This window comes from Mchenga conophoros, linkage group LG3 (genome assembly GCF_057382185.1).
Source record: "Mchenga conophoros isolate Kocher_MC1m ecotype Shallow Benthic linkage group LG3, M_conophoros_male_GT1.1, whole genome shotgun sequence".
Lineage (NCBI taxonomy): Eukaryota > Metazoa > Chordata > Actinopteri > Cichliformes > Cichlidae > Mchenga > Mchenga conophoros.
In genome coordinates this window covers 19,325,657-19,338,590 of record NC_140528.1, presented here as the reverse complement: position 1 = coordinate 19,338,590, position 12,934 = coordinate 19,325,657, and the positions used below count along the sequence as shown (strand labels likewise).

The 12,934-nt window shown below is 42.0% G+C and overlaps 1 protein-coding gene across 3 annotated transcripts in view; it reads left to right on the top strand.

Moving 5' to 3' along the window:
- LOC146577568 (NLR family CARD domain-containing protein 3-like) overlaps positions 1 to 9,777 on the top strand; it is a 94,984-nt gene extending 85,207 nt beyond the window's left edge. For 2 of the 3 annotated variants that reach the window (XM_085268268.1, XM_085268267.1), the window contains 3 exons: positions 7,130 to 7,208; positions 7,609 to 7,837; positions 7,979 to 9,777. In XM_085268268.1, coding sequence (XP_085124394.1) covers positions 7,130 to 7,208; positions 7,609 to 7,837; positions 7,979 to 9,777 — 2,107 coding nt within the window. Of the gene's footprint in view, positions 1 to 3,082; positions 3,172 to 3,544; positions 3,659 to 7,129; positions 7,209 to 7,608; positions 7,838 to 7,978 lie in introns of those variants that run through there. The other variant, XM_085268269.1, reaches the window with a different exon arrangement.
- Positions 9,778 to 12,934: the final 3,157 nt, after the last annotated feature.

The window sequence follows — 12,934 nt, the reverse complement described above, 5'->3', positions numbered from 1 at the left end:
ATTGCACACTCAGGTCAGCTAGCTGCTCGTCCACTCTTTTTTCAAGGTTTTTTCTACGTAGTCATGATCCGTTCCTTCTCTGCTGTCTTCCTTTCCATCACATGGCGATGTTATGTTGTTTCTTGTTTTTTGAGGTCGAGTTTGAATTTAGCAGGTTTAACTATACTTGGGGCAGTCATTTTACTACTTTCGAGTGGAAACAATAACGAACACAAAGTAAATTCTGGGACAAGTTCAACGAGCTCCTAATTCGTGCGACTGCTCAACTCGCCATCTTGCGCCACCGTCTCACTACTAGATGAACTTGTGACACACATCTGCAGCAGAGGCTGAGTGGCTGCTCTCACACCTGGAGCATCCAAATCGACCCACAAACACGTTGAAAGATGCAATGCCATCAATGTGGATTGTCAAGACTGAGAGACCTCTTCCCTCTGACCCCTCCCCAAACCCTCAAACCCTCCTACCCACCTCGACATACAAACTCTGTGTGGCTTCACGTGTTCTGTTGATGTTTACATGATCGAAATAACTTGAACACAAACACAAACAAACAAAGAGGAAGACCGCACCGGAAGGAAACAACTACAAGTCCCAGCATCCTCTGTGTTTAGGGAGCAGCAGTGAAAGTGAAAGCAGGAGGAGGAAGGTGGAGCTGAGGCAGGTGAGTGTTAACATGAATATGTTTCTTCTTATGACATAAAATAATTCCACGCTGTTCGTGTCTGTGGGTGAAATGTGAGGCCGGTCGGCCCCTCTGAGCGCTGGTTTCCTGTAAGTAGAGAGGAAGTGAGTTTAGCTGAGCCTCCGTTTAGTGTGAGAGAGCAGGAGGAGAGTGAGAGCTGTGCTGAGGCAGGGTGAGTGTTAACTACGCTCTGACATTACTGTGTCTCTGTGGCGGGAACAACAGGCTCCGTCAGTGGAGGCAAAAATAATCAGACTTTGGTTTTTCAAAGGAAACAACTTTATGTCGGAAGTTCCCGCACGCTCATTGGATAACGATGTGTCAATCTCGAGCTATTAGCCAATGAGCGTGCGGATTCACAGAAAGACCCGCCTTTATCACGGGACTTTAAAAACTACAATGGCGACAGAAACTCCGTGAGTGGAGTTCAGGGTGACGTTATGAAACTGTGACGTTTGAGCCACTTCCCGTTGATCGTGAAACTGATGGTTTCTGGTGTTTGGGTCTGTTTTTCTGTATTTATGCAGATAAAGTGTAAACTCAGATGAATTATACCATCAAATGTTAAAGGAAAATATCAGGATGAGTGTCTGTGAGCTGAGAAGGACGTGAAGCGAGCAGTTTATCCCAGAGCTGAAGCTGCTCTGTGTGCAGAGATGAGCTCAGATTCCTGCTGTGATTGATCAACAGTCACAGAAATGTAGACTTGTAGTTATTACTGCAGTATGGTCACAGCAGATACTGATAAACATGTATTATGAGGATGGATGATCAAGTTTCTCACTCTCTCCTTTAAATCTCAGTTTTTTCTTCTTCACAGTTTATCTGTTAATTTATTAATGAATAACACTGAAAGAGTTTCTGTTATATTTCCACTTGAACATCAGCTTATTAGGGCGGCATTAGGAAATAGCCCCCCTCCAAAGAATGAATAAATGAATGATGATAATAATAAAATGATTCAAAAGCAGAGCTCAGAGTGGTAGAATGGTCAAACATGGATCCACGGGTGGTTCAACTGCATTTGGTGACGTGACTAAAGCAAATCTTTCAAATAATCCCACCATCAACGGGATGTTGTCTCCTTTACTACGGTTACTTTACTTGGTCACCGTGTGAATTTCTTTGAAATGAACCAAATTCTTTTATTTGTCGGTTGTTGCATATTTAAGCTCTACAGTCAGGAAAGGAGGAGATGAGGCCTCAACAATGTTGGGTTGTAGCTGTGCTTCAGGTTAGAGTGAGTGTCCATGGAATAAATGTAAGTCAGTGAACTGGAAACATGACTGTGTTCAAACTTTGTTTCCTTTTTATAATGAGTCTAATCAAAGGTGGACAGAAGTATCTCCACTGTGACTTTTCTGTGTCACCATCAGAGCTTCTGCACAGTGTTTCTGGGGCAGATAACATTGCAGCATTATGGAGACATTATGGAGACAAAAAGAAAAGCGTCTGGACTTCTTTAAGTTAAACTTAAAGAAATCCAGACGCTTTTCTTGGACTGTTGGTTTCAGTGTTTAGTCTCATTCACACACTCCCTCAGACTCTTCACACACACTGATTTCCTGACATAAACACACTCCTGTGTGCTTCACACACACACTGAGGACCATCTACAGACTGTGAGCTCCGTCTTCTTTGTCTTTGGAGCCGAACTCTGACAAAGTTAGGAACAAAACTTTCTCCAGCGTGTGAACTTTCCTCCTAGACTCAGTCTGAGCAGTCAGACCACATATTTCTAAAGCAGCACATGAAGGTGTGGCTCACACACACACAGGTGAAGGAAACAGCTGCAGTATTAAAAGCTGCTTCACTGTCTACAAATATATGAACTGAATGTTTCTTTCAGGCTGTAAAAACCTTATTTATCCTCCATTACAGTCCTGCATTCAGAGCATTACTTCTGTTATATTAGTACATGTATTTTATTCTGATGAACACATGAAACTCTGAGCTGGATTGAATCCATTGAATCAGAGTCCAGGACTCAGACTAAACACACTGAATGTGTCCTGAGCTCGGCCGCTGTTCCACAGTAACTGCTGTCAGAGTCACTGTTACTGAGTTAGCTTAGCTAGCAGAGCAGCTAGCAGTTAGAGTATGAACTCTGTAAGCAGTCAGCTCGGTCCTGGACATGGTTACTGACATAAAGCTGCTCTCTGCAGCCATGTTTGACCTGCTGCTTTGTAGGACTACAGTAATGGAGGATTTGGAGGCTGAACTGGGCTCTGTGACACTTTTTGTAGTGAACTGATGAAAGCTGCGTCTCAGATGGATGTTAGTCCAACACATCAGACACGACCTCTGCAGCTCTCAGTTGATGTGCACATGAATGATTTGTGTTTCCTCTGCAGGTGAAGGTAGAAAGTGTGTGTGAGCTGATGTGAACTGAGCAGCATGGATCAGTGTGAGGACAGAGAGGAGGGAGTCCCTCCCTCTAAAAGCACTCTGTGTGGGGAACATGAGAGCCAGACCAAAGCTCAGAGGTGAGATGACCATCTCTAACTGTCCATGACTCTTCTCCATGTCACAGCTCAGCACTCACATCACTGCTCCATCATTATTCACACTCATACCTCTGTGTGTGTTGTTTTAAAGCCCAGAGCTGTGGGGCGTACCAGGCTCAGCTGGACATAACCCTGAAACTAATCCAGAACCTGGACCTGAACCCAGCTGTGTTTCCTTAAAGAGCAACGTGTCGAAGGATGCTGCTGTAAACTTTAACAAAAGACTGTTATGTGACAAAGAGTAAGTACATTATTTTTATGAGTTTCACATTGTTCATCATGTCTTTAATTTAATATTTCCAGTTTTCCTTCCTGTCTCATGAAGCTGTGACATTTATTGTTTTTCTTTTAGGATCAATAAGAGGCCAGAATCTCCTGGACCTGAACCCAGCTGTGTTTCCTTAAAGAGCAACGTGTCGAAGGATGTTGGTGTTCACTTTAAAGGCTGTTCTTCTGCTGCTGAGAGGTAATGTGTGTCTAGATGTTGTTCCTGACTCTGTATTTTTGAATAAATCCTCATGTTTAATATCAGCTCAGCTCTTTTTCACACATTTCTATATTGGTATGTGAAGCGGTGTGTGTTGGAGTGTTTCCACAAACACAGCAGTCAGAGTGGAAAGAGTGGATGTTGTAGGAGGTGTTTGTGTAGTGAAGAGGCTGAGTGTCTGTAGGACTCCAGCTGCTCCAGCAGGTGTCTCCTTTGTGCTTTGCTTCAAACACAGTGTAGGGAGGAGCTTCCACTCAGGTGTTTCAGGTGTTGCTGGATGGAGGAGGACAAATAGTTTTTCCCTTCAGTGACACTTCAGCAGCTCAATGTTCTGGGAGATGTTTGTCTTTATGAAGGTTTATGGATTCTTGTTCTTACTTTGGTTAAACTGAGCAATACATTTTCCATCTAACATTTAAAGTAAATTTCCAGGTGAATAAAAGATCTGCAGCTGCAGCCTCTGTGATGTTTCACAGTCTGAAAGTAACAAATTCAACCAGAGTTCAAACAAAGGCTTAATATACGTGTGTGTTTGATATAATGCCAACAAGTACAAACAGGTGTTCTTACAGGTCTTAATCACAGAGCTCTGATAAGTCTGGTGACTTTCACACTCAGCAATTTTGCTGCCTTTTATTTTATATTGGCCTTTTTAAAGCCCTTCAAAGTCTACCACATTCATACAGAGCTTTTAACACCAAACTCCTTTACAGTCCTTCTCCTCTCACACACGATCACACGACTGATTTGTCTGCAGCAGCTGTGTTACTGCTAGTATTTTATTATGTGTGTAATCTCCTCATATTGTTCCTGTGGTTTAGTTTGACGTCCTTCTGCAAACTCAGCTGCTCTGTTGCTGATACACGTCTCCATGAATATGATTGATCAGATGCTGCCAACACCATGTGTTTCATGTGAGCGCTCAGCTGAAACCCTGGGTTGACTTATCGAGTTAATAACAAGCTTCACGTGACTGTGAATGCTAAAGTGAATCCAGATAAAGGAAAGAGACCCTGCTAATGTTGGACTCACTTCTTAGTGTAGATCCCAGGAGGAAGTTCAACATAGCCATTCTTTGTGCTAGCTCGACCAAACCTGAGAGCACAGTGCAGGATAATGATCATCATCTGTCTCTGTCAAGGACATTTAAACTCCACAAATAACAAACATAATTATATTTGATCATTAAAAATGATGATTAAACAAAGTGTCAAACATACTTAAGTAGAAGGACTGATGTTTGTGTTAAAATACCCTCTTAAAGCTGAAATACTGATTCAGCTTCTTTACTCAAGTAAAGGTAAAAGAGTACAGGCTCTGAAATGTACAGTATTAAAGTAAAAACTGCATCTTTGAAGGAAATTTCTGCCAGTTTTTGTGCAAAGTTCCCTGAATTTCTACCTCCAACATTAATATGAGAAAATTATCTGAACTTTTATTCTAATGAATTTAATCAGCTTGAACATTTTGTAGCACAAAAGTAGAAAAAACCCAAAGGGAATCAAAAATAGCTCCGTTTGCTGTTGCCTGCATTGTAGATGGGCGGCTTTGCCTCAACACCTAAACAGGAAAATGAGTTTAGTCAAGTATTAAAGTGGGATTGAAGAGGTGAGGAAACCAGAGATCAGGTGTTGTGGTGCAGCATTAAGATAAGATGGGGCCTGATTATTTAAGACCTTGTATGTGAGGAGCAGCCAATGAAGGGAAGCCAAAACAGGAGAAATCTGCTCTCTTTCTAGTCCCTGTCAGGACTCTTGCTGCAGCATTTTGGACTAACTGAAGGCTTTTTAGGGAGTTTTTAGGACATCCTGATAATAATGAATTACAGTCGTCCAGCCTGGAAGTAATAAATGCATGAACTAGTTTTTCAGCGTCACTCTTTTTAGCATTTTTTAACAACAAGCTTCTATCTATTAGGGCTCTTGTCTCGCCGACTGCTGCCTCAGATCCGAGTCTTTCTCCTGTGTGCTCAGCTGTCTTAGAGCAGTTTGATCCCGTCTCCCTTAATGACTTGACTGCGGTAGTTTGTAACCTAAGATCATCACACTGCCCCTCTGATTGTCTCCTCCCAACTACTCTTTCAAGGATTGTCAGGTTGGAGATCGGCCTATAATTAGCTAAGACAGCTGGGTCTAGGGATGCTTTTTAAGTAAAGGTTTAACTACAGCCAGCTAGCGATGGGTACCGTTTAGATTTGAAAACCTGCTAAATCAGAATCAGTTGCTGATGACGGCTTTTTTCTTTTCCATCAATCACGTATAATCTTAACTCAAAGTGAACATAGACTTGATTGCTCAGATCAGCCAATTCAAAATGCTAATTCAATCAACTCTGAGTTCATGGCTAGACTCAGTTTGTTGGCCCTGCACCTTAAAACGATTCCCTGTTTGTCTCTCGTGTTTTTTGGATATTGTTTTCACATCTTATGTCACGGCTAGCGGGGCGAGCCATGTTGAATTTAATAAAGGACCCAAGATGCCGACACTGCTGTGAAGTGAGTGAGCTTTATTGAAACGGTGAAGTGCAGTGGAGATGGCCTGTGCAGAAGCTAAGATAACCTCTACTGAAAAAACTACAAAACTAACCTGAAACCTTAAACGGAGACACGGGGAGACAACACAGACGAACCAGCAACAAGCAGGAGAAAACAAAGGGCTCATATACACAAAAGAGCCATCAGGGAATGAGAAAAGGGAGACACAGCAGGATTCATTGGACATAACCAGACAAGGGGAAGCAAAAGTAGACACACTAACGTAGGACATGGCACTGTCAAAATAAAACAGGAAGTGAACACAGAGACACAATACTAACACAGTACAGAGGGAACACAGAAACCAAAACCTCAGAACTAGAAAATCTTAATCAGAATGAAATTGTAACAAAAGACAAGAACAATCAAAACAAAACTACTGAGTCCACAGACTCGGGACATACATCGGCTCAAACTGTGGTCATAAATATTTTGTACTTGTAAATCAGACTGTGTAGTTGTGAACTGAGTTTTGTAACATTGTAAAACAAAATATCTGGAAAGTTCATGTTTTTGCGTTCATTGATTTGTGTGTGTAAAAATGTAAAAATGTAATAAATGTAAGAAACATTAGAACTACTTTTGCTGACACAAAGTTTGGCGAGCACTGCAAGTTGTCCCTTTAAACCAGTCACTGATATAAAGAGAGCACCTTGTTCCAGGGCATCTGAGCATGGAGGGAAAGCTTTATGCAGGAGATGGTAAGAGCTGTTGGGACCAAAGAAACTGAGCAGAAAACTACAGACATCTGGAAACTGAGTTGTTAATTCTCAGTGGGATCACCAGGACTAGCAAAGCTCCACCATGACAGTCATCTGATTGACTGAACCCATCCAAACATCACTTCATGGACCTTTAGCTTGTGTCTGTGTGTGGACAGACATAACATGAGCTAATTATACATTACTCCTCCACAGAGTGGACCAGCAGAGAGCAGAGGTTTCCACTGGTCAGTCTGCACAGCAACATCAAACACACCTGGACTCTGTGGTTATGGTTTGTAGTACTACGTTTACATTTGTTCTTTTCAGTCACCTCTATGCTGCACTTTGTGGACCAGAGGATTGTCAGTGTGTCCAACATAAATCAGAGTTTGGGCTCCATGATTTCAGTCAGATTGGGGTGACTGTAGCTCAGGAGGGGAGCAGGTCAGCTACTAGTCAGAAGGTTTGTGAATCAAACCCTGGCTGGCAAATGTACTGGGTAACGTACTAAACCCAAGCTGCCCTCTGATGCATCCATCAGAGTGTGAAAGAAAGTATTTAAGCATAGAACAATGTGCTTGGTTGAATGAGGCATGTTGTATAAAATGCTTTGTGTGCACAGAGTATCAAAGAGAGCTATATAAGAACCAGTCCATTTACCACTGGGTAATTCATATAGTCTTCTTTTCCAGCGGCTGGAGGACAACATCACCATGTTTGTGAAGAACGAGCTGAAGAAGATCCAGAAGCTTCTGAGTCCAGATCACCCAGAAACTTTAAAGAGCCAGATGGAGGATGAGGAGATGTTTGAAGGAGAGGATGAAGATGAAAGAAAGAGCTGCAGAGAAGCATTTCTGAAGATCACACTCCACTTCTTGAGGAGACTTAAGCAGCATGAGATGGCTGACCATCTGCAGAGCAGTAAGAGAATTTCTCTAAAGACTGAATATTGATCTTTCCTAATAGCTCAAGAAATGGACAAATAGACATTCATCCTTTCAGGGTACTGAAAGGCTATGATATTTATTATATAATATTTGTTTCTGAATTTCTTACCTTCAGAAATATTTGCTCCACTCTGTAAACGAGAACTTAAAGCCCAACTGAAGAAGAAGTTCCAGTGTGTGTTTGAGGGCATCGCTAAAGCAGGAAGCCCAACCCTCCTGAATCAGATCTACACAGAGCTCTACATCACAGAGGGAGGGACTGCAGAGGTCAATGATGAACATGAGGTCAGACAGATTGAAACAGCATCCAGGAAACCAGACAGACCAGAAACAACAATCAGACAAGAAGACATCTTTAAAGCCTCACCAGGAAGAGACGAACCAATCAGAACAGTGCTGACAAAGGGAGTGGCTGGCATTGGGAAAACAGTCTTAACACAGAAATACAGCCTGGACTGGGCTGAAGACAAAGCCAACCAGGACATCCAGTTCATATTTCCATTCACTTTCAGAGAGCTGAATGTGCTGAAAGAGGAAAAGTTCAGCTTGGTGGAACTTGTTCATCACTTCTTTAATCAAACTAACGAATCAGGAATCTGCAGGCTTGAAGACTTCCAGGTTGTGTTCATACTTGATGGTCTGGATGAGTGTCGACTTAATTTGGACTTCAACAAAACTAAAATCCTGACTGAAACAAGAAAGTCCACCTCATTGGATGAGCTGCTGACAAACCTCATCAGAGGGAACCTGCTCCCTTCTGCTCGCCTTTGGATAACAACACGACCTGCAGCAGCCAATCAGATCCCTCCTCAGTGTGTCGACATGGTGACAGAGATCAGAGGGTTCACTGACCCACAGAAGGAGGAGTACTTCAGGAAGAGATTCAGAGATGAGGAGCAGGCCAGCAGGATCATCTCCCACATCAAGAAAGCTCGAAGCCTCCACATCATGTGTCACATCCCAGTCTTCTGCTGGATCACTGCTACAGTTCTGGAGGATGTGCTGGAAACCAGAGAGGGAGCAGAGCTGCCCAACACCCTGACTGAGATGTACATCCACTTCCTGGTGGTTCAGGCCAAAGTCAAGAGGATCAAATATGATGGAGGAGCTGAGACAGATCCACACTGGAGTCCAGAGAGCAGGAAGATGATTGAGTCACTGGGAAAACTGGCTTTTGATCAGCTGCAGAAAGGAAACCTGATCTTCTATGAACCAGACCTGACAGAGTGTGGCATCGATATCAGAGCAGCCTCAGTGTACTCAGGAGTGTTCACACAGATCTTTAAAGAGGAGAAACAACTGTACCAGAACAAGGTGTTCTGCTTTGTTCATCTCAGTGTTCAGGAGTTTCTGGCTGCTCTTCATGTCCACCTGACCTTCATCAACTCTGGACTCAATCTGCTGGAAGAGCAACAAACAATGTCCATGTGGTCTAAATTATTTGATAAACCAAAACTCCAATCTCTCCACCAGAGTGCTGTGAACAAGGCCTTACAGAGTCCAAATGGACACCTGGACTTGTTCCTTCGTTTTCTCTTGGGTCTGAAGACTAATCAAACTCATTTGCAAGGCCTCATGACACAAACAGGAAGTAGCTCAAAGAGCAATCAAGAAGCAGTTCAGTACATCAAGGAGAAGCTCAGTGAGAATCTGTCTGCAGAGAAAAGCATCAATCTGTTTCACTGTCTGAATGAACTGAATGATCGTTCTCTACTGGAGGAGATCCAACAGTCCCTGAGTTCAGGACGTCTCTCCACAGATAAACTGTCTCCTGCTCAGTGGTCAGCTCTGGTCTTCATCTTACTGTCATCAGAAAAAGATCTGGATGTGTTTGACCTGAATAAATACTCTGCTTCAGAGGAGGCTCTTCTGAGGCTGCTGCCAGTGGTCAAAGTCTCTAAAAAAGTTCTGTAAGTTATAAAGTTTTTATTATTTAATTTGGTTGGTATGTTATGAAAAACACACTGCATCAACTTCTGTTTTGTTTTTGTCAAAATCACTGTAATATAATCACTGTACCTTTATATACACGTGACTTGTATTAATGCTGCTGCCCTCTTGTGGCTAAAGTGTAATTATGTTCTTGTTATTAGGGAGGATTTGAGAGTAACATGCCAAGTGAGTCAGCACCTTCGCTTTAGCTTAAAATATCCAAATTCTTATGTCATCAGTTATAGTTGCATGTATTCATTATCATAACTTAACCTTTAATATTGATGTCTTAAATTTATTTTGAGTAAACTAATGTTAAGGTTCAAATATTGGGGAAGGAGAGTACAAACAACCATGGTCCAGAACTTGGTCAAACGATTTTAATGAAATACACGCGTGGGAAGACCAGCTCCGTTCGCAGACCGGGCTGATCTCCGACTTAATCAAAGCATAAACAGATATTTTATACCATCAGGGCTTGAATTTAATGACGCCCCCTCATACGTCACAAACAGAATATATGCATACGTCAAATCAAAACCACAATGACTTTTAACACAGTTTAAAAGAACATTATCTCCTATCTTCATGGCAGGTACTTCCTGTCACTGCCGGATGCTCGCTTATCATCTTGACACATCAGCAGCAGTTCTGCGACAAACTGCTCTTTTGCAACCCCGAGCAAAACATGATTAAACTTCCACCTATAAATGATTCTCTTTAACTAAGTGTGTGTCTCGTCCTTAAAGACTCCTCAAAATAACCTGCACTTAGACTCTGCTTTCGGTTTCAGTTCTGCAAAAGGCACACTCTTCAAACCTGCAACTTCCTGTCAGCCTGCAACTTAGTCTTTCTGAAAGACACACACTGTTTAAACATCTGAATGCAATATCAATTCTGTAGATTATATTATTAATGCAATGGTAATGATGATGATTATTAACAATAGCAGCAAAATATCTCTCCAATCTCAATACTCCCTCTCTCGACCTCTGGAACACCAGAGGTCACAATACATTGTGTTTGGTCACTCCTCGGCCCACTCAGCTGCTTCCATGTCCATCCATGGCATCATGGACATCGGGGTCACCACTCCCGCTCTGACCCTCTCTAGCCGTCCTCTGGCTCAGCAAATCAGACAACCTCATGTCATCTAAGTGGTCCAGTAATAAACACCAGCTCCCCCTCGAGAACACTCCATGCGTAAGATTAGGTTTTTTCTGCGTCCCTCTCTTGTGGTCCATCATGCCTCGGGCCTCCAGGATCCTCACCCCCCTGTGGTCGCCGAGATCTTCTGTAAAGCAAACAAAACACCTTTTCCTGCACCTCCCTAACTTATCATCTTTGGGACTCTTTAATCAAAAGCCTGATCCTAATTATCTTCTTGACTTATTGACTTGTATTTATATATATTCTTCAACGTTACTCATCATTTTAAAACTCTTAAAACGCTGCTTTCACGTCCCTGCATGCGTTTCCTGTCGCTTGCCTTATCTAATCATCAACATCCTGTACACAGAACTCTCGCTGCTGCAAGGCCTCCACTCTGACCTAGAATCTCCTTTCACAAGAAAATCATTATAAGCGCCTATTCTACTAAAAGATCCAAAAAAAACAACCACTTTAATCAATTAAGTTTAAACATATAAGCAATTACTCCTGCATACATTTTATCACAGCTAAACGCTGCCTTGAAACAACTCCTGTGTGTTAACACTAACTTCATTTTAAAACTCACATTTCCTATGTTATAACCTGTTTTTGGTACAGCCTTTTTATTTCATCTTGCTCCTTTGATGTAACAATACCTTCTCATTCTAGTTTATCAGACTTAACCAAAATATATGCTTTCCTTCCTTTGGTCCTTCTCTAAAGCAAGAAACTCCTATTCAGTTCCTCTTTTCTGTCACTTGTTACAGGGCCAGCTCAAGTTCAGTTAAACGCTAAATTAATTTGAGGCCTTTTGCCTGGAATCAATACTGTCATGTGTGTTTATGGACTCTATATGTCTGTAAGCGTGTGCAATCCTTCAATAACTCATATCATCCTCACAGTAGATTGGCTAATCATAGCGCTAGCCAAAGGCTCGTGACCCACAAGAGACAAATTGAGCCACAACTCCCTTAAAGGCACAAAATGCAATATGTATAAAAAGTCATTTCTACGTATAAGCTCTCCCCTTTATCCTAAAAATAAATCTATGTAATATCTGTATGTGTGTCTTCTATTCATTAATGTAATTGTCAGTTATTTTCTCTCTTTATTTTACCTTCTTTTTGTTTACCTCTTTGTTTGTGACGTGGACATCCCTAAACCATCCTGAGTTCCGGCTTCAATTTCAACCCAATTGTACCCTCTATTCTCGCAGTCGAACTCGTCTGGGCTTCACCTTCCCACTGGCCCCTGTGCCCTTCTCTTAGTGTCCTTTGTTGTCTTGTGATCCCCAGCAAACACAGTCTGTTTCTTCTCTGTTTCTTCTCCGTTGCTCTTTTCAGTATTTTCCTTTTAGATTAAATCCCAGCCTGGCAAAATATCCCATTCAGTGTCTTTAAACAGTTATGTCACACTGTTCTTACCAGCCTGCAGTTCACCGTGCATTTTCCATCACGTGCTTTTCTTCCATGCTGCTGCTGGTATCGTCAGTGTAGTTTCAGTTGCACTGTCTTTTGCCTGCTGTTAATTCTTGAAGTCCACGATGTTCTGTCGGTCTTCATCAGGAGATTAACTGTCCTATGAGCTTCTTCTCAGGATCGGGACAAGTGGGAGGTCAAGCTGTAAAATTTTAAGCCAAAATCTGGCCTGTTTTCCTCCCAATTCTGTTAATCAATGGTTTTGTACTCAAGATTCTAGGTTGAAAGAAGTCCACCTGTATTGACACATTAAAGCATACAATTAATATCCTTTTCATTTCTTTTCTTAAAACCTCCATTTGCTTCATCTGCCTGGAGTTTAACTCGTATGTTTCTCTCTCTGTGTGCTCACCTGTCACAGTCAGTTCCTTTTATGGGCATGCAAAGTTCCTGTCACACACACCATTTCCTGTCAACCTTGCAGCTGCTCAGAACCATATTTTCTGTTTCTATCTCTCCTGTTTTGTTTTTTTTACAGGCTAATAAAACTCTTGTTTTACTAAGTCTTG